The 26,809-nt window shown below is 44.6% G+C and overlaps 1 protein-coding gene across 9 annotated transcripts in view; it reads right to left on the bottom strand.

Moving 5' to 3' along the window:
- Positions 1–2,150: 2,150 nt before the first annotated feature.
- The window catches only part of RUBCNL (rubicon like autophagy enhancer), a 42,147-nt gene continuing 17,488 nt past the window's right edge, over positions 2,151–26,809 (bottom strand). For 8 of the 9 annotated variants that reach the window (XM_088842759.1, XM_055426081.2, XM_055426082.2 and 5 more), the window contains 12 exons: positions 24,519–24,601; positions 23,847–24,057; positions 21,627–21,728; positions 21,108–21,168; positions 20,207–20,339; positions 18,430–18,575; positions 16,536–16,600; positions 12,486–12,724; positions 11,125–11,186; positions 7,083–7,236; positions 5,796–5,886; positions 2,151–4,288 (listed from right to left, as the gene is read on the bottom strand). In XM_088842759.1, the coding sequence (XP_088698885.1) occupies positions 4,176–4,288; positions 5,796–5,886; positions 7,083–7,236; positions 11,125–11,186; positions 12,486–12,724; positions 16,536–16,600; positions 18,430–18,575; positions 20,207–20,339; positions 21,108–21,168; positions 21,627–21,728; positions 23,847–24,057; positions 24,519–24,601 (1,460 nt within the window). In that variant the 3' untranslated portion in view covers positions 2,151–4,175. The remainder of the gene's footprint in view (positions 4,289–5,795; positions 5,887–7,082; positions 7,237–11,124; positions 11,187–12,485; positions 12,725–16,535; positions 16,601–18,429; positions 18,576–20,206; positions 20,340–21,107; positions 21,169–21,626; positions 21,729–23,846; positions 24,058–24,518; positions 24,602–26,809) is intronic. The other variant, XM_055426085.2, reaches the window with a different exon arrangement.

Genomic DNA, 26,809 nt, shown 5'->3' with positions numbered 1-26,809 from the left:
ACAAATGCAGAAAGTCAGTCACTGGAATCCGGGTTCATCTCGGTGCCCCACAGTGGACCATGGTCTGATGACAAACGCCAGGTCTGCATCTTCCTGCCAGCAATCGAGGAAGAACCACATGGGAAAACCAGGCAGGGAGTAAATCCTATTGAAGAGCAATCTGTGTCACAACAAGGGCCTCTCAGGGGGCTCAGTGGCAAAGAATCCGCCTGCCAATGCGCGAGACCCAAGAGACTCGGGTTCAATCCCTGGGCTGGAAAGATCCCCTGGAGGAGGAAATGGCAACCGGCTCCAGTATGCTTCCTGGAAAGTACCATGGACAGAGGAGCCTGGTGGGCTACAGTCCATAGGGTTGCAAAAGGCAGACACGACTTAGAAAACAAACAACAACAAAAGTCACAACAAATTACCTCCCTCCGAAATGCTGCACGTGAGCCCAGACCACTTCTCTGTTCCCACAGGTACCATTACTGAGAAGGAGGCTTTGTTACCACGGCTGGGAGGAACCACAGTCCAGTCAGATCTGCAGACTGGCTACTCCAACGGCTTCATTCTTCCTCAAAACAAAAATTCACAAGTATCACTTCCCGGGTAGCTCCTGTGCACGCTTCCTCAACATCAAAGATGCATCACACACCCGTGCGCAGGCACAAATACACACTCACACAGACCCACACACTCCCCAGTGCCTCACAGCCCTTCAAGCAATGCGTGAGCCACAGTGACTCCCGCAAATAAACAAACACAAGGGAAGGGTGTGAGAACGCACTCGGCACAATGCCACCAACTTGGGTGTGACCAGCTCTTACAAGTTGTTTTTGTTGTTATCATCTCCGAAAGAAACCACGCAAGAAGTGGAGGCTGTGACACAGTCTTTGCAGGCAGGCAGAATACACTACCTGTGGGAACCTAGGGAAGTTATTTCTCTAAGTCCCAGTGTGCTCACCTGCAAAGAGGAGGTAATGACATGAGCCTCGTGGAGCTGCTCTCAGGAATAGCAACATGTCCCTTGGACTCTTGAGTTCCTAAGAGGGAATGTAAGCTATGGGTAAGACTAAAACATTATCAGAACTTCCCTGGTGGTCTAGTGGCTAAGACTCCTCGCTCCCAATGCAGGGCGCCTGGGTTCCATCCCTGGTCAGGGAACTAGATCCCACATGCCACAGTTAAGACCCAGCGCAGCCAAATAAATAAATAAAGATTTTAAAGGAATAAAATATTGTCTTAAATTTCATCTCACTTATCTTATCCTCAGTTCAGTTGCTCAGTCGTGTCTGACTCTGCAACCCCATGGACTGCAGCACTCCAGGCTTCCCTGTCCATCTATGTGCCTAAATTTCTATTTAAAAGAGACACAGCTTAAATAATGAAAAGGGGCCCTGCTCTGGCAGAGGTACCTGGGACAAGAAAGCATGGATAGAATGAGAGAATACCAGTTTCACAGGAGACACTCTCACTCATTTCTTGCATGGACTCAATTTCACCCCAGGACTAGCCGGTGGCTCAGCAGTAAGGAATCCACCCACCGATGCAGGAGATGTGGGTTCCATCCCTGGGTCAAGAAGATCCTCTAGAGGAGGAAATGGCAAGCCACTCCAGGATTCTTGCCTGGAGAATCCCATGGACAGCTGAGCCTGGCGGGCTACAGTCCATGGGGTCACAAAGAGTCAGACATGACTTAGTGACTAAACAACAATATTAACCCACTGAATGACACACACACACACATACACAGGATTGGGCGGGGCGAGGGAACCACCTGTCCCACTTCACTGCCGGCCAGTGATGTTGGACAAGTTCACTCCGAGCAGGTTTCCTTAGGGCATGAGAATCCCGGGGATACGACACCACATTCCAGACTAAAGATGTGCCGAGAAGGGACCCAGCCCCAGGGCTCTTTCTCAAGCAGGAGGAAGTATATAGGAGGTGGAAGAAAAAATAAGCTCACATGTTTCAAGAAAGCATGAAAATATAAGAAATAATAGGAAAAAGGGATTCATAAAGGTTCAGCAGTTCACCCAACCTTGTTAATGGAAAGTCTGTGATTGTAGTTATTACTAGCATCACACTGTTCATGAACGGCATTTCCCCTGTGTTTGAAGACGTAAATAGCTTATTTATGTTTTCAACTACTTTATGTTCAATTTTACATCTACAAGACAAAGTTCTGAAAGGCAGGGATAAAGTTCTAGTCACCCACACATCCCCTGATTTTGTGGAATAGAGTTGACAAGAGGCTTGATTTGTGCCCTTTGAAGGGCACCGTCTAGAGGCAAGTACTTCAAACAGCACCTCCATGCACTGTTACCCAACTCAAAACTCATCCATACACACATGTAGCAGCAAAAGTAAAGCATACCCTGGACACAAACACTGGAAGAAGTAAAGTCTCTGTGATGCAGTTACAAAATTGAATCTAGGTGAGAAACAGGGCCTGAGAAGACAGATTTCTGCTTGCAGTTTTTGTTCATTGAAAGTACCAATTCCTTTCACAAAACAAGCTTTATAGGAATAGGAACTGAGTAAGTCATCTTGTCAGTTACAATTCATAAAAAATAGGCTCCACCGTTAGCTAAATCAAATACAACCATTCAAATACAATTTAAGAAGTATCAAAAACTCTTAAAAAAACACCAGTAGCAGCAAAAACATTGAACATTTGTAAACAAAATCACCAGTAACAGTTCAGGTCAGTTCAGTCGCTCAGTCGTGTCCGACTCTTTGCGACCCCATGAACCGCAGCACACCAGGCCTCCCTGTCCATCGCCAACTGCCAAAGTCCACCCAAACACATGTCCATTGAGTTGGTGATGCCATCCAACCATCTCATCCTCTGTCGTCCCGTTCTCATCCTGCCCTCAATCGTTCCCAGCATCAGGGTCTTTTCAAATGAGTCAGCTCTTTGCATCAGGTGGCCAAAGTATTGGAATTTCAGCTTCAGCATCAGTCCTTCCAATGAATACTCAGGACTGATTTCCTTTAGGATGGACTGGTTGGATCTCCTTGCAGTCCAAGGGACTCTTAAGAGTCTTCTCCAACACCACAGTTCAAAAGCACCAATTCTTCGGCACTCAGCTTTCTTCACAGTTCAACTATCACATCCATACATGACCACGGGAAAAACCATAGCCTTGACTAGACAGACCTTTGTTGACAAAGTAATGTCTCTGCTTTTCAATATGCTGTCTAGGTTGGTCATAACTTTCCTTCTAAGAAGTAAACGTCTTTTAATTTCATGGCTGCAATCACCATCTGCAGTGATTTTGGAGCCGAGAAAAATAAAGTCTGACACTGCTTCCACTGTTCCCCCATCTATTTGTCATGAAGTGATAGGACCGGATGCCAAGATCTTAGTTTTCTGAATGCTGAGCTTTAAGCTGACTTTTTCCCTCTCCTCTTTCACTTTCATCAAGAAGCTCTTCAGTTCTTCTTCACTTTCTGCCATAAGGGTGGTGTCATCTGCATATCTGAGGTTATTGATATTTCTCCCGGCAATCTTGATTCCAGCTTGCACTTCATCCAGCCCAGCATTTCTCATGATGTACTCTGCATATAAGTTAAATAAGCAGGGTGACAATATACAGCCTTGACGTACTCCTTTTCCTATTTGGAACCAGTCTGTTGTTCCATGTCCAGGTCTAACTGTTGCTTCCTGACCTGCATACAGGTTTCTCAAGAGGCAGGTCAGGTGGTCTGGTATTCCCATCTCTTTCAGAATTTTCCACAGTTTATTGTGATCCACACAGTTAAAGGCTTTGGCATAGTCAATAAAGCAGAAATACATGTTTTTCTGGAACTCTCTTGCTTTTTTGATGATCTAGCAGATGTTGGCTATTTGATCTCTGGTTCCTCTACCTTTTCTAAAACCAGCTTGAACATCTGCAAGTTCATGGTTCACGTATTGCTGAAGACTCGCTTGGAGAATTTTGAGCATTACTTTACTAGCGTGTGAGACGAGTGCAATTGTGTGGTAGTTTGAGCATTCTTTGGCACCAGTAACAACTCTACTCTTAAAGAATCCGCAGTCTCCAAAAATATTAAATAGATATAATAAAGAGAATATTGGTCATCTTTTTTCTTAATAGACAATAGTCAAAACAATGTTATCAACAGGAGACACAAGCGATGTGATCGTATGGCATGTTGCATGGTCTCTCTCACTATAGTCAAGTACATCATGTCGCTGCAGAGGGCAGACTTTCCAGAAGTCTTCTCCTCGCTGTGATCCTCGCACACCGGGGGCACTTGGAGGACTGGAAGCACTGCTTGTGAAAGCAAGCTCTGCACGCTGCAAGCAAAGAGGAGAGCCGTCAGCAAATGGGTAGCTGGTTTCTCAAATATGTAACAGACACTCATCCCCAACCTGGGGAGAGAGGACCTAAAGCCAAGAGGTCCCTTGAAGACAAGAGGATTTGTCCCCAGTAGGTCATGAGGATGGGCCTCCCTGGTGGGTCAGTGGTAACAATCCATTTGCCAGTGCAAGAGACATGGGTTCCATCCCTGGGTTGGGAAGATACCCTGGAGAAGGAAATGGCAACCTGCTCCACATTCTTGCCTGGGGAATCCCATAGATAGAGGAGCTGGGTAGGCTACAGTCCATGACGTCACAAAGACTCAGACACGACTTAACAACTAAACAAAAACAACAACAAGGCCATGAGGACCAGTGAAACAGGCCGAGAGAGCTTGGGTAATGGACTGCAGTGCCTCCCAGATTCACTCAAAGACCATCCATCACGGGTGCCGGGAGAGCCGGTGGGTGGCTGATGGCTCAGGAGGTGATAGCCCTTCTCTGGAAATGGCCCTAACTAAGAAGAGCTGCCTCAATTAAGGTTATGCCCCCTTGCTGGTCCCAGGCCACATCCAGTAACTGATCAATATGAGGTTTAAAGGCCTGACTGGCTCTCTGTCCCTGATTTGGGAAAATGCTGAAAATCCACCCCAGCTCTAGAGTTCCCTGAGAGATGCACTGAGCCTTCACGGCAACCACACCATTTTCAACTTCTTCCTTGGCCCAGGCTGCTGCCTTCATACCCTTGTGGGTGTGGAGCCTGAGAACAGACCCTAGGGCAGCGGTTCACAAACTTTTGGCACCAGGGACCAGTTTCGTGGAAGATTCAATTTTTCCACAGGTCAGGGTGGGGGATGGTTTTGGGATGATTCAAGTGCATTACATTTACTGTGCACTTTATTTCTATTACTATTACATCAGCTCCACTTCAGATCATCAGGCATTAGATTCCAGAGGTTGGGGATCCCTGAACTTGGGGTTGACTGTGATTCAATTACAAAACAGAAGCAGCTGTAACTTGCCCTGATGTAGAAGAATTGGGGGACAGGTCAAAGAGGCCACCTCCTATCTCTGAACTCTGTTCCCTGAGACATGATCCTTTATCCCGAGCCCACTCACACCTCCTCCCCATGCACCCAAAACCTTACCAGCTCCAACCCCACAGAGAAGCACACACTCGCATCATTACGAAATAACACTATGCTTTAGTTACTAAGCTGGTATTAAGCTTAAGTTGATGGCTCAGTTGGTAAAGACTCCTCCTGCAATGCAGGAGACCAGGGTTCGATCCCTGGGTTGGGAAGATCCCATGGAGAAGGGAAAGGCTACCCACTCCAGTATTCTGGCCTGGAGAATTCCATGGGTCCATGGGGTCGCAAAGAGTTGGACACAACTGAGCGACTTTCCCTTTCAAGTTTAAGTTAATTTTGTGCTTAAATTAACAAACTTTGCCCTTATGTTATTATACTGCTATTAAGCTTACGGTATTATGGTATTAAGATACCTGAACATCTTCTACACGTCGCAGTCTGAAACGGGAAAATGACAGCTGTACTCCGGCAAAATTCACAAATGAAGCCCTTTCCTTGACACAGCTGTAAGAACAGGAGTCAAAAGTGAGAGTCTTCATGGGTAATATTTCTCCTGATGGAGAAACTGAGTCCCACTTTCATAGAACTCTATAAACACCAGATTTCCACACTCCCCCACCCCAGGTACTGAAATTTATTATTCTAAAATCCCCTAAATTGGCTGTGGAAGTAACAAGTTTCTGCATTTAAAAGGTTTATATAAATCTGTGAATTGCAACTTTCATAGAGGTCAAAAGGGAACATTCTGCACAGGACAAAAGACAGGCCTAAGCAATATATCGTATTTGCAGAAGGCCGCTGAATGTCATGGATACAAGTAACGATTAAAAAGCCTGTCTATGTCAGATGAAAGAAAAATTTCAGCTTTGTATTCTATAAGCCAAGACGGTAAAATCCTCTCACTATACAAGAGTTCTAATGATATACAGTTTCAAAAACATTTTTTAAGTGTCTGTGATTCCAGCCTCTAGAAGGAACAGAATACTATCTCCTGCCACAATGGATGGATCAGAGCAATAAATGTTGTGTCCGTTTTGTCTGGACAACTGCATCAGGGTAGTTTGAGGTACCAGAGAAAGATCATGATTTTAAACATGTGTTCTTGAATGATCTCATTTTATTTCTGGGAGCTCCCCTGCAATTCATCAGTCCGTGAAGACACAGAGCTCCTGTTCCACTGGATCCTGAGTCTATGCGGCTGCACTTGGCACATCAGAGCAGACAAGAATGGAGGGAGGCCACACGCCGGGCTGGGTGCTCAGACTACCAGTTGCTTGGTCCAGCCTTGCATTCCAGCAGGACACTCTCGGTCTGGTGCTGAACAGCTCTGAACCTCATTTCACTCATGTGTAAATAGCGCAGGGGCTTCCCTGGGGGCTCAGTGGTAAAGAACCCGCCTGCTAATGCAGGAGACGTGGGTTCAATCCATGGACTGGGAAGATCCCCTGGAGAAGGATATGGCAACCCATTCTAGTATTCTTGCCTGGAAAATCTTACGGACAGAGGAGCCTGGTGGGCTACAGTCCATGAGGTTGCAAAGAGTCGGACATGACTTAGTGACTAAACTATGGCAATGAAAAGTGTTGCTGGCACTTTCCTCAGTTTGTGAGGGTAAAGGGGGTATGTGCAAAACAGCCCACCCAGGATCGGCTGCAGAAAGGACAGCTCAGGACACACCTGCCGGGGCAAGCAGATCTCACCTCACAGCTAGCCACGTGCTCAAGGGAAACTTTCAGAACGTCCTTGAGCGATGGCGCCAGCAGCCCTTTCTTGACCTTGACCATGTCCTCCAGGGAGAACAAGTGGAGTGCCTCCGTCAAGTGTCCTGGCAGCTGCTCAAACTCCTTTAATGCGCTTCCGGAAAGAAAACCAAGAGGAAATCAGAAACCCACCTACACAGGTCGGGGCAGGAACCAGGGACTTGGGAAAAGGGTTTGTTTTTTCCTGGCTCTCAAAACTGAAAATTTTCAACTCAACTTGAAAAAAAAAATAGCCCCAGGAACAAGTTAACCTTACTCCATACTTTACATTTTGTAAGTTTTGCTTGGAAGCCAGGAAGTTAAAATTCCGTAAATAATGATTTCAAAAAGCTGAGTGAGAAAAGTGTCTCTGACAGCTCCCCATGTACACTTTGAGTGAAAGAAAACTTAAAATTTGGTTTTTGAGTCCTGACAACACGTACTGAGATAATAATAACCACTTTATTCAACTCCAGTTCAATTTCAAGTCTATCAGTGTGACTGATGGATATCTCAGGAGAGTTATTGATGCTATGACTCCCAAACCTCGGGTCCAGCACTGATAGTAAGACACAAGCATCCAACTGAGTCGGGAAGATCCCCTTGAGAAGGAAATGGCAACCCACTCGAGTATTCCTGCCTGGGAAATCTCACGGACAGAGGAGCCCGGCGGGCTGCAGTCCCACAAGGAATTTGGACACAACTAAGCAACAACTGACTCACTGGAAAAAGTCTGATGCTAGGAAAGGTTGGGGGCGGGAGGAGAAGGGGACGACAGAGAATGAGATGGCTGGATGGCATCACCAACTCTGTGGACATGAGTTTGAGTGAACTCCGGGAGTTGGTGATGGACAGGGAGGCCTGGCGTGCTGTGATTCATGGGGTCACGGAGAGTCGGACACGACTGAGCGACTGAACTGAACTTAACTGAACTGAAGCAACAACCACAATCCAAGTGCAGGCTGGTTAAAGGCACTTGGATGTCCCAAGGGCATTCAGAACTGTATGTAATCTTCTCAGAGCCCCCCGGTCTCTTTCTGAACCCCCTATGTCAATTAGCAGCATCACCATGCACTGTATTCCCAAGCCTACACTGAAAGTGATGCCCTAGGGATGCTAAACCCAGTATAATTCTCTGCCCAGCTACGGGTGGTCCTGGCTCACACCATTTCCTCAGCCGGAGGCTTCCTGAACCCTTGTTTTGGCTCTGACTTGCTCTTCAAGCTCTGGCTTTGTCCCTAGGAAGCCTTGTCTGCCCGCCTCCCCACCTTGTCCCTTAAAAACTGCCCCTCCCCCACGCCCTCAGGAGCATGTGTGCCCATGACAGGCACACACTTTGGCAAAGCTCTCTCTGTGCTGACTTCCTTCCCAGACTCTCCCTGGACACGTGTCCTGTTGCTTCTTCATCTGAAGCACAGAGTGGATATTCAAGACATTTTTGCAGATGGTAAGAACTGTGGATACTGTTACACATTACAGAGAAAACTGAGGCCCTGAGAAGAAACTAATTTTTCACCCCAAAGCCAGGAGGTAGAGCTCAAGGCCAAATGATTATAAAGGACAAGCTCCTCCCCAAGAAATGTAATTCAGAAGTAGTGCATCATTAAATAAAGATCAGAAACAGGAAGCGGCTTTAAAAGAGAACAAAATTTTCTAAAAACCTATAATCCCAACTGGTAGCTCAGATGCTAAAGAAACTGCCTGCAATGCAGAAGACCCTGATTCAATCCCAGAGTCGGAAAGATCCCCTGGAGAAGGGAATGGCAACCATTCCAGTCTTCTTGCCTGGAGACTCCCATGGACACACCATGGGGATGCAAAAGTTAGACACAACTGAGAGACTAACACTATGCTCTCAGCTATTATAACAAATAATCGTAACTCCTTGAGGAACCTACTTTTCCTCCTCTTAAAAACATCTCTGCTAAATGAACTCATGCCTGTGCCTTTATGGCCATGGCCTCCAAAAGTTCATCCTCAGGACATACCTATGGACGTGGTCAGAGATTCAGCTGAAGCTTAGTGTTTGGGTGTGATTTTTTTTTATATAACAAAAGATATTTAAAATGTATTAGGTGTTCAGTAATAGGACAATAATTAAATGAATACCACATCATAGTATAGAATACTATACAGCCAATAAAAGTTGACATGCCTCTTTATCAGAGTGCTTTAAAAGGCACTGGTACACCCATGAACACAGCAGTACTAGTCACAATAACCAAAAGAAAGCAACCCAAGATGGATGGATCAATTACAAAAGATGGAATATACAGACAATGTATGTATGTTCAACATCACTCCGCCTTTCAAAGGAAATCCTGACACAGGCCACAGTGTGAGTGAAGCTTGAAGATATGATGCTACATGAAATGCCAGGCACAAAACAATAAACACTGTATGATTCCACTCATATGACGTACTTAGAATAGTGAAAATCATAGAGACAGAAAAAAGAATGGTGGTTCCCACAGGCTGGAACAGAGAGGATGGAGAACTACTGTGGGTAAAGAGTTTCAGTTTTACAAAATGAAAAAAGCTCAGTGGATGGATGGTGATGATGGTTGCCTAGCAACATGAATGTACCTAACCACTTAACTGTACACTTAAAAAGGGTTAGGATGGTAAATTTATGTTATGTTTATTTTATCACAATTTAAATCCCCTGGAGAAAGGAAAGGCTACCCACTCCAATACATGGACATGGAACAACAGACTGGTTCCAAATAGGAAAAGGAGTATGTCAAGGCTGTATATTGTCACCCTGCTTATTTAACTTATATGCAGAGTACATCATGAGGAACGCTGGGCTGGATGAAGCACAAGCTGGAATCAAGATTGCCAAGAGAAATATCAATAACCTCAGATATGCAGATGACACCACCCTTATGGCAGAAAGGGAAGAGGAACTAAAAAGCCTCTTGATGAAAGTGAAAGAGGAGAGTGAAAAAGTTGGCTTAAAGCTCAACATTCAGAAAACGAAGATCATGGCATCTGGTCCCATCACTTCATGGGAAATAGATGGGGAAACAGTGGAAACAGTGTCAGACTTTGTTTTTTTGGGCTCCAAAATCACTGCAGATGGTGATTGCAGCCATGAAATTAAAAGACGCTTACTCCTTGGAAGGAAAGTTATGACCAACCAAGACAGCATATTAAAAAGCAAAGACATTACTTTGCCAACAAAGGTCCATCTAGTCAAGGCTATGGTTTTTCCAGTGGTCATGTATGGATATGAGAGTTATAAAGAAAGCTGATCGCCAAAGAATTGATGCTTTTGAACTGTGGTGCTGGAGAAGACTCTTGAGAGTCCCTTGGACTGCAAGGAGATCCAACCAGTCCATTCTAAAGGAGATCAATCCTGGGTGTTCATTGGAAGGACTGATGCTAAAGCTGACACTCCAATACTTTGGCCACCTCATGCGAAGAGTTGACTCACTGGAAAAGACTCTGATGCTGGGAGGGATTGGGGGCGGGAGGAGAAGGGGATGACAGAGAATGAGATGGCTGGATGGCATCACCGACTCAATGGACATGAGTTTGAGTGAACTCTGGGAGTTGGTGATGGACAGGGAGGCCTGGCGTGCTGTGATTCATAGGGTTGCAAAGAGTCAGACACGACTGAGCAACTGAACTGAAGTGAACCCACTCCAGTATGCTGACCTGGAGAATTCCATGGACAAAGGAGCCTAGTGGGCTACAGTCCATGGGGTCGCAAAAGTTGGACACAACTGAACGACTTTCACTTTCTTTTTTTTTTCTTTCAAAATAATAAGAAAAGTCCACTGGCTAGGGTTGTTTTATACTTATACCGGTCCATTCTTCTTAACATGTTAAATTCCCTGGTAGTGAGCAAGAACGTTTAGCAACATTCAAGAGTGCCTACATCCCCAAGGAGAGGAATGAGATGATCATTGTGCACTGGTGGAGATGGACCACAAAGACTGTGGAGGTTATCAGACCTCCCATTCATAGCCCAACCCAGCCCAGCCAGCAGCAGTACCTTTCAGCAAACCTGCAGGTCTTCAACAGCTTCTTGATATGAAATAGCTGCTCCTGGATTTCCTAATGTGAGAAACCAAATGGGGGGGGGGGTGGAGTGTAATGTAATAAGTAACACCGGAAATATATAAGTCAAAATTAAATGTCATTTCTAACCTTGAAATGCTACAACTCTAGAAAATAAGTCTTTGAAATGCACAGTCTATACAGCATATTGAGTGTTCATATATATTAAGCATATAATGCACAGTCTATAAAGTCTATAAAGGGGCCCATGACTGAGTCCAGAGATCTACAGAGGGCCCAGGAAGGACCCAGGTCTTGGGGAGTCTAAAGCTTACACGATGTTGGGGGCCTTCTTTTTATAAAACACCAAACTATGTACAAAAGAAGGAGATTCTGTGATTGGAGACACCATGGCTGTACCTGGAGGACATTATGCCAAGTGAGTGAAGTCAGACACAGAAAGACAAAAACTGCCTGATCTCATTTATACAGGGAATCTAAAAAAGTCAAGTACATAAAAGCACAGACTATAAGGGCGGATCCTGGAGTGAGGAAGTGGGGAAATGGGGAGATAATTGGTCCAGGACACAGAGTTACAGTTACCTAGGGTAAGACCATGGTGTCGCGAAGGAGTTGGACACGACTTAGCGACTAAACAACAAGGATAAGTCTAGAGAACTCATGTACAGCATGATGGCTATAATTCACGAGACTGTATTAAAAACTGGAAATTTGCTAGGAGAGTAAGTTTCAGGTGTTCTCATCACATACACAGACAGGTAACCTGCGAGGGGATGGATGTGTTAATTAGCCTGACTATCAATCATTTCACTGTGTATATATACATCAAGTCATCAGGTAGTACCCCTTAGATACAATTTTTCTTTAAAAGATGGTGGTGGTTGAGTCGCTAAATTGTGTCCGACTCTTGCATCCCCATGGACTGTAGCCCACTAGGCTCCTCTGTCCCTGGGATTTTCCAGGCAAGAATACTGGAGTGGGGTTGCCATTTCCTTCCCCAGGGGAATCTTCCCGACCCAGGGATCTAACCTGGTCTCCAGCACTGCAGGCAAATTCATTACTGACTGAGCTAGCAGGGAAGCCCCATTTAAAAGATAATAAAATTCAAAAGCTAGGTACAAACAAAACTAGGCATAAAGGTAAGATTTGGGTACGGGTCTTTGAAAAGAGCCTAAGCAGGAGATGGTCTCTAAAGCATAAGCTCCAGCTGCTGGACGGTAAGCCCGCCCCTTAAAGGGTCTGTCTGGATCCCCGGAGCCGGGGGAGACGCCCACTGACTGCCGCAGGGCCCTTTCGGCTGCTGGACTCCCTCCCCTAGGAAAGGTGGCTGCTCACCCTCACTCTGTCCAGTTCCTTGGCCTTCGTGTACAGGCCGTGGCTGACGTGCAGCAGGTTGAAGATGGGCTCGTGCCAGATGTGGTCCAGCAGGCGTTTGGAGAAGTTGCTGACGTAGTACCTCCGGAAGTCCCACATCCTGAGGATCCGAGCGGGAATGCAGGACTCCGAGTACGAGTGGCAGCAGTTGCAGAAGTACTTCCCCAGGTATTCGCAGTAGCGGAGCCGCTTCATGAACTCTGCACAGGACGGTGAGCACCCGGTCACCTGAGGCCGGAAACCCACCCTCGCCCCGCCCTCGCCTCCAATGCCGGCCCAAGGTCAAGCCTCAAGATGGCTGTTCTCATGCTGCTGAAACCATGCTGGGGAGAACAGCAGACACTGGAGGCCCTGAGTCATGAGGGTCATGAGCTTCACTTTCGTGGAACGGATGTTGGAAAACAGAACCTACCCAAACACTCCTAGATTTGGAAGATGGGCCTTTAAGTTGACACGTGGCCAACAGAACATGAGATTGGAGGTCTGAGGATTTGGTGGGAGTTCAGACCCACCCTCCTACCTGGCAGGAAGACTCTGACAAGCCCGAATCTCTTCAGGCTAATTGTCCTGAAGCCACAAAAACAGCCCAGAATTGTATTCTGTGCAACCACAGGTATGAAAAATGCTTTGTAAATGATAACGCTATCTATGTATGTCCGAAGGAAGTACCCTGAAAGAGTTCCTGGATAAATCCATGAGGAAAAAAAAAAAACAGAAAAAATGCTCAAAGGCTGGAAATACATGGGAAGAGAAAACATAACCAGTAAAGATCTGAAAATCATATATGGTGACCCCCAGCCCCTACACACACACATACACACAGACACACACACACACTCCTTTGGGGACAACACACACACAGACACACACACACAGACAGACACACACACAGACACACAGACACACACACACACACACACTCTCTCTCTCTCTCTCTCTCTCTCCTTTGGGGACAATCACGTCCTTAGGCAACCTTTCGCTCCCAAGCCAATAAGCCTGGATTAAGCTCCCTGGCCATAAAAACCATAGCATTCTTGACTTTCTCTTCCTTTGAAAGTGTGACCCAGTTATTTTCTTGGCTGATGACATCCTGTCAGCAAGCTCCATGAGGGAAGGACCACGTTCCAATCAACACAGGACATCTACATCTTCACATCTGAACAAACTCTGGGAGGTACGTTAAAAGTTGGTGGAATCGTAGCCACCCATCTTCACAGTTTCAGACTCATACATTCAATATTTACTGAGGCACCAGGATACAGTGGTTAACCAGAGAGATATGGTCCCCACTAGACTTTAGCTGGCAAGATGAGTCATTGAAAGAAAATCACTTCCAACTGTGATGCATGGCAGGCACTATCATTCTACAATGGCAGGCATGGTAGAAGGAAGTTCAGATGGATTTATGCTTTTTGTTTTTATTTCTTGAGGTGGAGATACTCAAAGTCTTACTCCATCCCAGAACGCCTATCATAGGCCAAGGGAACCCTTTCCAGGATATCTCCTCCTCCTAGGCTTCCACAGATCAGAATTATGGATGCTCTCACAGCGAAATAATTGATTCCCAGTCTCAACTGGGCAACTCGCCTTTCTGATTGGGTGAAACCTGATTTTCTAGGCCCTCAGGCCACTCCCTCAAACTTTCTTAGAGGAGTCTGGTTAGGTCCTAGGTAAGCCATCCAATCATTTAACAAATATCTTTCAAGTCCCAACTTTGTGCCAGGCATACTTGTAGGAGCAGGAGATAAACCCATGGATAACACAGACCACATACTGATAATATGTATATAATAGGTAACTAATGAGAACCTACTGAATAGCCCAGAGAACTCTATTCAGTGCTTTGTGGTGACCTAAATGGGAAGGAAATTCAAAAAAGAGGGGGTGTATGTAAACATATAACGGATTCACTGTGCTGTACAGCAGAAACTAACACAAGATTGTAAAGCAAGTATACTTTAATAAGTCAATTAAAAATAAAACAAACCATGTATCTGTCCTCATGGAACTTAGAATCTAGTGAGAGACAGATAATACTAAGAAAAATCAGTAAGAGTGTTTTAGGGAGATAAGGACTTGAACAAAAACAAAAAGGAAGGGGAATAGCAAGTGTATGTGTGTGTTTGTGGCCAAGAGGGTGATGAGGTGGAGTTTCAATAGGGCAGCCAAGAAGACCTGAGAGTGCAGATGGGAAGGAAGGGAACTGGCCCCAGTGTGGAGTGGGGGCATGTCCAGGGGAGGGCATTCCAGGGAGAGAAAACCACAGATGCAAATCCCTGAGTCAGGAGTGAGCCTGTCACCTTCAAGGACCAGCAGGGAGGCCATGTGGCTTGAGCTCAACGCCCGATGGGGCAAGAGCTGGGAGATGAGAGTCGAAAAGTAATGGGCAGTCACAGTGCAGGTCACAGTGGCCTCTTCACCAAAGAGAGGGCAGTGTTATGAAATGACTATAACAACTTCTCGTCGTGGGCATCTCTCATAAAAACAATGCACGTCCCCCCTTTCTGTGCTTTACACTAGGTTCTCACTAGTCATGTACTTCGTTCATAGTTGTATACATACGTCAATCCCAATCTCCAACCCCCCAAAAAAGAAGGTACAGTCTATTTGTAGGACATATATTAAGTTAACCTTAAATATGTATTCCAATATACATTCAGTTCAGTTCAGTTCAGTCGCTCAGTTGTGTCCAACTCTTTGTGACCCCATGGACTGCAGCACGCCAGGTTTCCCTGTGCTTCACCAACTCCCAACTCCTAGAGCTGGCTCAAACTCATGTCCATTGAGTTGGTGATGCCATCCAACCATCTCATCCTCTGTCGTCCCCTTCTCCTCGTGCCTTCAATCTTTCCCAGCATCAGGGTCTTTTCCATTGAGTCAGTTCTTTGCATCAGGTGGCCGAAGTATTGGAGTTTCAGCTTACAATATACATTCAGTTCAGTTCAGTCGCTCAGTCATATTAGGTGTAGACAAATACTATTTGATTGCACTTACGCGAGGTACCAAGAAAAGTCAAATTCATAGAGCCAGAAAGTACATTGGTAGATGCCAGGGGCTGGGGGATAGGAGGTGGGAAAGAGAAATGGGGACAGTGTGTAATGGAGACAGAGTTTCAGTTTAGGAAGGTGAAAAATTTGGGAGATGAATGATGGTAAGAGTTGCACAACAGTGTGAATATACTTAGTGCCTCTGAACTGTACAGTTAAATATGGTTAAAATAGTATGTTTTATCGATACATAACTAATGTGGATGGACTAGTGATGTATGGATGTGAGAGTTAGACCATAAAGAAGGCTGAGAGCCGAAGAATTGATGCCTTTGAATTGTGGTGTTGTAGAAGACTCTTGAGAATCCCTTGGACAGCAAGGAGATCCAGTCAATCCTAAAGGAAATCAACCCTGAATATTCATTGGAAGGACTGATGCTGAAGCTCAATACCTTGGCCACCTGATGTGAAGAGCTGACTCATTGGAGAAGACCCTGGGAAAGATTGAAGGTAAAAGGAGAAGAGGGTGGCAGAGGATGAGATGGTTAGAAAGCATCACCAACTCAATGGACGAATCTGAGCAAACTCAGGGAGACAGTGAAGGACAGGGAAGATTGGCATAATGCACTCCATGGAGTCACTAAGAGCTGGACAGGACTTAGCAACTGAATATCAACAAGAGTATGTTTTATATTATGTGACTTTCATGACAATTAAAAAACATTAAAAAAATAATGATGCAAACTGCTCAACTTTCTTTGGATGTATAGAGAGATAAATAGGAAATCTAAAATTGGTTACTTGGGGGCCTTTTTTATTTATGATATTTAAAAATGTAAGATATGGGTATGAAATTATGTAAATTTCATTCATATGCTTATTAATCAAATCACTGTTGAACGAAAGATTTGTTGCTGTGTATATTGTCTTGCATGCACTTGAGAGAAATGAATATACCACTATTTATGCTTTAAGGTAAAAATGTCATTGCCTAATAAGTAAGTAACCCAATATCCATACTTACTAGGTTCTATTGGAGTTCCACAGCCAGCACAGAAAAAATTTTGGGCTATTACCACGAGATCCCTCCTGAGGACAGAAAATGATAAGAGTTATATTTCAGAAAAGGCCAACAGAGCATTTTTCACTGATTGGAATGAGAAATTGACATTGGGATGTTCTTAGCTTGAGGGCTTAATTTTATCATTTTTTCATTTGGGAAAGAAATAGAATTTTTCTTTTCCAAGAACAGAGCTTTCCAGTTGAAATCTCTGGGTCTTTTAAAAGCTCTTGCTACCACCAAAGCAGAAGTCAGTATCACAAATAACCATTCTACCAAAGAGTCTTTCGAGACTTCTCATGGGGCATCACAGAGTTCTCTCTCCTGAGAGAACTAAAAGCATATAATACATAGGAGGAGGTTCATGGGGACAAGACACCATCCCCAAACTTGCTTGGGAAGTTTACAAACGGATCCAGGGACATTTAGATGAATATGAGGTATTGTAAGACAATGCTGTCAAGGATTTTTGGTGAAAGATAAAATATTGAAGTGTTTGCTATTCAGCTGTTAGTGCTGCAATTCCATACGGGATTTGGCATTATGGAGAAAGTTGTAACACTTTAAAACAGTTTAAGGTCAGCAAAAATGGCCAAGGTAAAAATATGTGTGCGTGGTAAAAAAATGTGTGCTTTAGAGAGAACCCAGGAAAATCCCAGAGGAAAGACAACCCACGCCAAGGGAAGCGACCCCGCCCAAGGCTTGGAGAGGTAACTCTTCTCCCTAAGCAGCCCCAGAGAACTTCCTCACATTCTCCCAAGAGGAAAAAAAGATAGTCTATAAGGCATCTCTGTGGGGCACAGGCAATGACCATCGCCAGCCCCTTCATAACTGTATTAAATACCAACCAAGAGGAATGAAAAAAAAAAAAAGGTTAATATCCTTTAATCATTGGTTAAAACATCCTTTTGTCTACAATGTCATATCTCTCAGAATACATAAATTAAACTACTACTTTAAATTATGGGATTTCCAGGTGACTCAGTGGTAAAGAACTAACTTGCCAATGCAGGAGATGCGGGTTCCATCCCTGGGTCAGGAAAATTCCCTGAAGAAGGAAATGGCAACCCACTCCAGCATTCTTGTCTGGAAAATTCCATTGACAGAGGAGCCTGGCAGGCTACAGCCCATGGGGTTGCAAAGAGTCAGACATGACTGAGCAACTCAGCACAGCACTACTTCAAATTATTGTATATATTTATATATATATATGTCCTTTTTGCACCATCTTATTTCTTTGTCTTTTAGAATTTTGTTACTTCTTAGAGAACAGAGATGTTTTCATTTGCATTCTGTCACGTTTTTTAACTATAAGAGCTCTCCTCAAGATGAAATTTTCCTTAAAAAAAAAATGAATCCACTGACTTTTTATTTCACATTGCCCTGGAAAATAGAGTGGTCTAAACAACCCACTCCAGTGTTCTTGCCTGGAGAATCCCAGGGACGGGGGAGCCTGGTGGGCTTCCGTCATGGGGTCACACAGAGTCGGACACGACTGAAGTGACTTAGCAGCAGCAGCAGTCTTAAAATTACTGTATGATATTTTTAAGGTTCACCATTAGCCACTTAATATGAGTCTGTTTACTTTCCAATTGTTATGTAATGTTCGTAGTTAAGGAAACATAGTTAAATTTTCAACGTGTCAAAACTTACAGAGACCAAAGCCCATTATAAATGGGGTGCCAAGAAAGCTAAATCAGAAAAATGTGCCCAAATTTCTTTTTCCTAAAATGGATTTTCCTTTGTCCCTTGGTGTTTTATTTTTTGCCTTCACCCATCTCCATGAAGAGACAGAAGGAACCCATCACAACTTTTGTTTTAACTGGACTGGTGGTCCAAAGCAGCAACCTAGACTCACTTGAGTGGTGGATGAACATTAAATATGATTTGAAACCTAGGGGGCGCCCAGTCTCCAGTCCCTCTGATCCTCGACTTCAGTTTAATTTCCTGGATGACATCTGTGCTGGATTCAAAGTCTTTCTGGACCCGCTCTTCATTTACAACCTGCGTAAATAACCCAGAAGAGGATTCAGGAGCAACTTAAACAAGTACATTTCAGGAACTGAAATAAAAAGAATGTTCACACGTGTTCCCAACATTAACCTTTACCTTAAAAAATAAAAACTGCTTTTAAGTGAATAACAGAACCTGGTCAGAGCCGTCTCTGTGTCTAAAACCCTCTGCAGGAGAACTGCTTCAGACGCCACCCAGCTGAGATCACTCTGCTCAGTATTTTTAGTTAGTTCTTTTGTTTCCAGACTGCGAATTACTGTAAGTAGGTCAGTGTGAACTGGAATGCCTTCCTGCCTAGCAGAAGCCGAAGCCTCACCCTGCCTAGTCAATAGCTGACAGACGCTGTGGATCTGAATCCCCTTCTCCAGGAATTGTTCTCTGCAGACACTGCCCAGCTTGTACAGGTGCAGACCCCACCCCCACTTCTGACCATGAAACTTTCCTCTTAGCATCTAAAGTCCAGACTTCTCCGATTACCGTCCACGTCCTCCACAGTTTGGCCGCTTTTGAGCCTTATTTCCCAGGAAGATTAAGATGAACCCTCCCCCAAACATACCCCACTACCCACAAAGACGTTCTCCAACTACATCAAATGACTCTGCTCAACAAACACACCATGGGGACTTCCTCGGTGGTCCAGTGGTGAAGACTCTGTGCTTCTACTGCAGGGGTCACGGGTTTGATCCCTGGTCAGGGAACTCAGGTGACACAACCAAAAGAACCAACACCCAGAAGCACCAGGCACCTCCCAGTCACTTTTACTCCAGCTGCTCCTTTGCCAAGAGTGCCCTTCATACACCCCTAGCTGACCTGCTACAGTTCTGCCTGGCCTGATACTTGGCTCTAGTCCTGAGATCTCCATTCAGCCTTTCCAAGTTCCTCTGATGACACAGAACACCGCCTCCCCTGCAGTTCCAGTATGCTTTCTCTCCTACCCCGATTACAGCCTCTGCCACCCCATCCATCCTCTGCCCGCAGTGAGCTGCCTGCTTGGAGGGCAGTGCTCCACAAGGGGACCAGCCTGGACTTTCAACTGAGGCAGCCTGGGGGCTCGACTCCCACTCTACCACTGACCAGCCCCGCTGAGGGTCTGCAACTAACACCTTAAACTTAAAATAACGGGCTTCCACGGTGGTCTAGTGGTTAAGAATCCAATTGTCAATGCACGGCACATGGGTTTGATACCTGGTCCGGGAAGATTCCACATGCCGCAGGGAAACTAAGCCTGTGAGCTGTAACTACTGCGCCCATGCGCTGCAACAGGAGAAGTCACTGCAATGAGAGGCCCTTGCATTAGCCCCGGCTCACCACAACTAGAGAAAAACCTGTGCCTAGCAATGAAGACCCAGCACAGCCATAAATAAATGAGCAAATAAATAAAATTTTAAAAAATTAAATTAACAAGAGCATCTACCTCACAGGAGATATGTGAGGATTAAGACATGAATTGCTGAGCACAGGCCCTGGTGCATTACAGATGCCCAATAAACATTAGATTCGTCCTTCCTTTCAAATCTCCCCTAACGCCCAGCAGCCATACAAGGAAACACAGAAACCTCTGATGTGGAGAGCAGGCAAAATGAGATTTTAAGAACTGAAGATCAAATTCTGTTGATACTTACTATGGAGCCAGCTGCATCGAGGGAGCCTGCCAGCTGATACTGAACTTCTGCCAGCATCCAGCATTTCTTGAATACGCGGTATAACTCTTTGGCTATTAGCTCAGCAGAATTGAAGTTTGGCTCATGAATGACACTGCAATGTAAGAGATGCAAACATGGAAAATTATTTTCATAAGAAGTGTGTAAAGGGTCTTTTGCTGCGGGTTTTTAACTATTTCCCCTCCCCCCTCCAAAAAAGCAGAGGAGGTGACACACAGCAGACCACGTGTGCGTCAACCACACACCAACAGTCATCTTACTTAACTCAGCCCCTCCACGCTCCACAGAGCAGCTTGTGTTTATTGAGGGTACCAAGGTGGGGCGGGGTGGTGAGAAGAGGACCAGGTTTAAAGTCAGAAGACCTGGGTTCAAGTCCTCTCTTTTGTGACCCCATGGACTTCAGCCCAGCAGGCTCCTCAGTCCATGGGATTTCCCAGGCAAGAATACTGGAGTGGGTTGCCATTTCCTTCTCCAGGGGATCTTCCCCAACCAAGGATCGAACCCACGTCTCCTGCATTGGTAGGCGGATTCTTCCCCACTGAGCCAACTGGGAAGCGAGTTCGAGTTCTCCTGCTGCTATTTAACAGCATGGTGTCCTGATGTCCATCTCATCTGAACCTCAGTTTCTACACCCATAAAATTGGGTTTAAAAACGCCTGCCCATCCCACCCATGAGGATTAAATAAGAATGTGTATAAGTCTTTCAAACACTCTAAAAACACTGTAGGAACTTTCGTGGTGATTATTTCATTTCTAAACAGTGATCCCTGTTACTGGAACTGGCTGAATTTGGCCCAAGATGTCAGAGGCCTGGTGTGATGGCCCAGGAGTCTGTGTGCTGATGAAAGTGGGAGGGAGATACCTCTTAGAGATGTCAGAGGAACATCCATAGGGCTCTGTGGTATTGCTGAAATCTCCAAGTTCTGTGGGAAAATCGAAGAAAAAGTAATGGAGGGCTTTTAGTCTGTTTCTCTTAACCACAGTCAATTTGATACGAACACAAAACTAGCTGCCTACATCTCAGAAAGGACCAATCATTCAAGATCTTCATCCTTCAGGTTCTCTTGCATTTCTGTTATGAGACAACAGCTATTATGAGGCCACAGATGGGATTTTAAAATATGCTCATCTGAAATTTCACCAAAATATAATGGAGGGGGTTAAACAGATATCAGACCCTAATGGTATCTGCTTTTGCATTCAAATCTACACGAGATGAGAGATTAATATCAAGACATCATATTTTTTTTAATATCAGGGACACAATTTGATTTGGGGAGGGGTTTCCCTGAATGACACTGTCATGCATTGTGTGTGATGAGTGTCATCAGGTGTGTGGGGAGGGTGCCTCCATCACAGCCCGTGAGTTTCCAAATCTCACCTATGATAACAAAGTCATCAAAGTCACATTTGCAGTCCTCTTCCGTCACCTCAGAGAAAGTAGGTGTTTCAACCACTGGGCTGACCTGTAACACAGCGCAACCTAGAGGAAGAAAGGAAGAAGAAAAAAAGACTGTCCAACCTGCAACACCCGGCTAAATTGAAATGGAGGAATGAAAGGGCTGAGTAGACTTGAAAAGAATTTTAAAATTCAGCTGCAATAATTAGAAAGGTCAGGGGGTGAGGAGGGAGGTGGGAGGGGAGTTCAGGATGGCGGGGACACATGTATACCTAGGACCGATTCATGTTGATGTATGGCAAAAGCCATCACAATATTGGAAAGCACTTATCCTCCAATTAAAATAAAAAGGGCAGGGAGCTATTTTTGTGTTGTTCTTATGTTCACAAGATTAAGTGAAACAGACTGATGAGTCTATTGGGGTCCATAGGAGTATTCTACCTACGTCCATGAAAGTTTGAAAATTTCCACAACACAAAGTTTAACAAATGGAAGAGATGGGAGAAACAATCTTTTGCTGTTGTTGTTCACAGTAAGAAACAGAGTACAGGTGACGTGAACATTGTACTAGGTTGAGAGTGTGTTCAGTCACTCAGTCGTGTCCAGCTCTTCGTGACCCCATGGACTGTAGCCCACCATGGGATTTCCCAGGCAAGAATAACTGGAGTAGCTTTCAAACCCATGTCTCCTGTGTCTCCTGCATTGGCAGGCAGATGCTTTACCACTGAGCCACCTGGGGAGCCCACTAGGTTGAATATGTTCCCCTAAATGCCCCCTACCCAGCACCTGTGAACATGACTTCATATGGAAATAGGGTCATTGTAATCAAGTTAAGCTGCGGTCACACTGGATCAGGGTGAGTCCTAGAGCCAATGTGAGTGATGTTGTAAAAAGAGGGACGTTTGTACACAGGCACAGATACTCAGAGACCAAACATCCTGTAAACATGGAGGATTGGAGGGATGCTCTCCAAGCCAGGAGCAGCAGCAACTGCCCAGAGTCTGGAGACAGGCAGGGACCAAATTCTCCCTCAAAGCCTCTAGAAGGAACCAACCTTCCGGACAATTCCATGGCCGACCTGTGACCTCCATGACTGTGGAAGGATCAATTTCTGCTGTCTTACGCCACCCAATTTGTAGTATTTTGCTACAGGACCTCCAAGACACTAATACAAATATGTTCATGCTTTTCTATCCCTAATACCAGTTTGGAGAATTAGCCTAAGAATGTCTTTACACAGAGAGAAAAAAAAGTGAAAAAGGAAGGTTGTGATCACAAAGGAGTTTTTAAATCCATTTAAAGTGTTAAAATATTGAAAGCCACCTAAATGCCAAATAACTGGGAAAAGACTTTGCAAATCATGCTCTTACTTCAAGAAACACCCTCACTGAAAAATGTGATCACTGATAAACCACTCTAGCTGGGGGATATCAATTTCTCAGCTTTGGTTTCCTCCTGGGTTAAATGGGGGCAGTTTTACCCACTTCTGTGTTTCTTACACTCTTTTAATCATGATCAGCAGTAACATACAATTTACTTTGCAACCTGGTACAGGCACAAATATATATATAACTGATAAAGTTCCAGGAAGCATCGCTCACCCCATGTGAGGTGCGTGCTGATACTGTCCAGTTGTTTGCCTTTTTAATACTGTCTGGATCAAGCTGCAATTTGTTGAACTCTGCTCTACCTCATGAAGTAACCTCTATGACCATAAATGTCACCAGGGTGATACTTGATAAAAGATCAAATTTTTATCTGGGTGGTAGAAATATTTTAAAGTTTTATTTAATAATATTAAAAAAAATTCAGCTAAACATGAGCTTCCAGTCAACCATTCAACACATACTTATAAAATATTTCAGGCAAAGCCCTACCTGTGGGTTCCCAACATCTGCGGATACCCAGTGCATCACGGACTCCTTGTTACCAGGATGAATGAAAGAGGACAACGTGGGGATGGAAGCCAGTGTAAAGAAGAGGAATGCTGGGTGACAAGACAGAGGAAGGGGGAAAGCAGGATGGAGCCTAAGAAAAAGCACGTGGATTTCACAGCTGAGTGGCACATTCCAGTTCCATTCCAGTTCCGATTCCAAGCCAAGCGGCAGAAACGGTGGGGATTGTCAGGTTACTCCAGAAGGACAGGGTTTGACAGATGTGTGGGGAGAACACAGAAAGCTTCCTCATATTTGCCCCACTCACCTTCATAGCCACTGTCAGACGAAGTGGAAGACCCAGATTCCTGCTTTATGTGGGGATAAAAGGTCCCTTCCAAGTCTGCCTGATCATTGCCAAGTGACCCGCCGGCCTCTTCGGTACTCCAGGTCTCTGTGTGCTGCTGACTTAGAATATTACACTTCATTTTCTCCATGACTGATATAATCATATCTGCAACATAAAAGTGGGCATTCTCCTGCAGAGGCAAAGATGATCAGTTAAAATTCTCACAAGCGTAATCAACTTGTCCCCCCCGCCCCCGCAATTAGGGTGTATTAGGTTGAAAAATCAAGAAGTTATATTTAAGCGAAGTTAATGAATAGACATATATTTATTTCACTGTGTTATCAGAGGTTATTACATCAAGAATAGCACATATCTTCCAGAGGTGGAAGATTTAGCCCACTGCAACCAAAAGATGACACAAGTTGGACTTCCTGTGATATTAAACCCTAGATTGGTGGTGCTGCAATGGGAGACATTACTCATCAATCATGGAAAATTTCCCAGTTGAGGTCAGACCCTACCAGTCAAATGTTGAAATGAAACTTATTTGCCATGCCTCCTCCAGTGAAGTTGACAGACTGACAGAACAGGCATACTCCAAAGTGTTAACCCTCTTGGTGGTTTTAAAGAAAAGAAGGAAGCCATGTTCACCTTTTCTACATCAACAGGGAGAACGAATGCCTCTGGTGAGAAGGAATTTGAAGAAACAGTTCTTCCGCCAACTTGAACAGCATCTGCCAATACAGCAAGTTATTAAAAATGGAGAAAAAGAAATTCAAAGTTTATCTACGAAAGCAATTTTAGGGAGTGACTTTCAAATGTTGTTTAAAATATAAGCACAATTCTAGAATAAAATAGGATGACACAAGAGGAGAGACTCTGGCAGGGAGTCATCATTTCTGCAAGAAGCTACTGGAATAACTTGAGAGGAACCCTTAGAGAAGGTACGGGAGAGCCACGGGAATGGATGGAGGAGAGCAATGAGGAAACAGGGGAACGAGAAGAGGATCATGGAAACTACCTACAGGAGATAGAGGGTGAGAAGGAATAGTCTGGAAGCAGGACCCTAAGAATTATAGGACCATTCCTCCAACTCACTGCAAATGACCTAAAACTTCCTGTTTACGGTAACAAAATCTATCTGAGAAAGGTCAGCACCGCTTCTCTAAAATGATCTTCCTCTAGTCAGAAACAAGAAGAAACTGCAGAGGTTATATTCAGCTGACTCATCCATTCTGCATCCTTATTAAGCCACTCCATTACTGGCAATGAACACCACAAAGACAAAAATGAGGTCTGTCATGTGATGTCTGATTGCAGCACATAAGGCAAAACATTTCTGTGACATCCATAAGCGCTGCTGTCCCAACCTGATGAATCAGAACCAAGTGCTACAGATGTCTTGATGGTTTTAAAGCTCTGGGGGTGGCAAACGGACAGGCAAGCAGGAGTCCTCCAACTATTGCAGGGAAAAACTGACTCCAGGATGGATCTGTTTCTTTTACTTTAATGTGTGCTTCCCCATTGCTTTGGTTCACTGAAAGGATACAGTCCATACATAATGGCCTGCCTCTGGGAACCCTGCCCCTCTGCCTGAATGTTAAACCAAAATGCCTTTGTTCAGGACCCTGTCCACCAGTGGATGGCTATAGGAAGGAAAAAATTAACACATTCCTTCCTGGAGGCTGGCCATTCCAGGAGGTATTTGCAAGATTAATGGTCTTTTTCACTTTACATCCTCACTTGCCCCATCTCTGTTCTATAAAAGAACCTGGCATACAGACCCTGATAAGATGGTTATTTTGAGACATTAGTCTACCATCTTCCGGGTCAGCCAGCTTTCTGAATAAAGTCAAAGTCCTTGCCTCAACACCTCATCTCTCAGTTAACTGACCTGTTGTGCGATGAGTCGAGTGGGTTTGGACTCAGTAACATAACCCCTTCCTTGCCTCGTGTTCAAGAAGTCCACTGTCCCATGGAAAACTTTGGACCTTTTAGTTTCAGAAGCCTTCTGGGGTGGGCAAACTTTTTCTGAAAAGGACTATGTAATAAATGTAGGACCTGAGAACCACACAGCACCTGCTGCAATTATTACTCGGTTCTGCCATTGCCCTGAGAAAGCATCTATAAACAAAACAAACACAACTTTATCAGTAAAATCAGAAGTCTGGTGGCATTTGGTTACAGGTCCTGGTTTGGGGACCCTGAGGATAGAGGGGAAAATGCAGAGAAAAATCAGGCAGTGGCTTCCAGTTCCAGCTCTCCACACCAGCTGTGCCTCTACAGTAAAATTTCCTCATCCTAGGAATTAGGATAATCATTTTATTAGGAAACTGAAGGAGCTAAGGAATGTAGAAGCACTGTAAACGTGTAGATCCTCTGCCAACAAAAGGAATTGTTTCTTACAGCCTCAGGAAATGTAGACAGGCTCAGCTGTGTTTCCCTCCCATATAATCTAAGAAAGGAAATCCGGCTACTGCCATTTGAGATGCAGCAGATCCAGGAAAAGGCCTCATAATGGCAAACGCCTGTTCTGCCCATTGCTGCCCCTACACCAAAGAAAGAACGAACGAGATCACTTGGGACTTCTTTTCCTTAAGCCGGTGGATTGAATCCCCTCGCCAGGTTTAAGACGGTCAAAAAATGGAGTGGTTTTTTAAAAGTCCTTAGAGAGACTGCCAGGGTCACTGTTTTTGGACAGAAGGGGCTGGTGTGTTTGTTTTCTTTCTGGGATAAAGGATAATTTTATTTACTTTTCTTTACAGATATCTTTTGATGTGGACCATTTTTTTAGGGTCTTTATTGAATTTGTTACAATACTGCTTCTGTTTTATGTTTTGGGTTTTGTTTTTTGTTTTTTTGGTTTTTTTTAGCTGAGAGGCATGTGGGATCTTAGCTTCCTGAGCAGAGATTTAACCTGCTCCCTCTGTACTAGAAAGCCA

The sequence above is a fragment of the Moschus berezovskii genome, chromosome 13, assembly GCF_049115385.1.
Source record: "Moschus berezovskii isolate FMDL1 chromosome 13, NW_MosBer_1.0, whole genome shotgun sequence".
In the NCBI taxonomy this organism is placed as follows: Eukaryota; Metazoa; Chordata; class Mammalia; order Artiodactyla; family Moschidae; genus Moschus; species Moschus berezovskii.
Note: the sequence above shows the minus strand (reverse complement) of the source record. Positions and strands in the feature narration are given on the sequence as shown.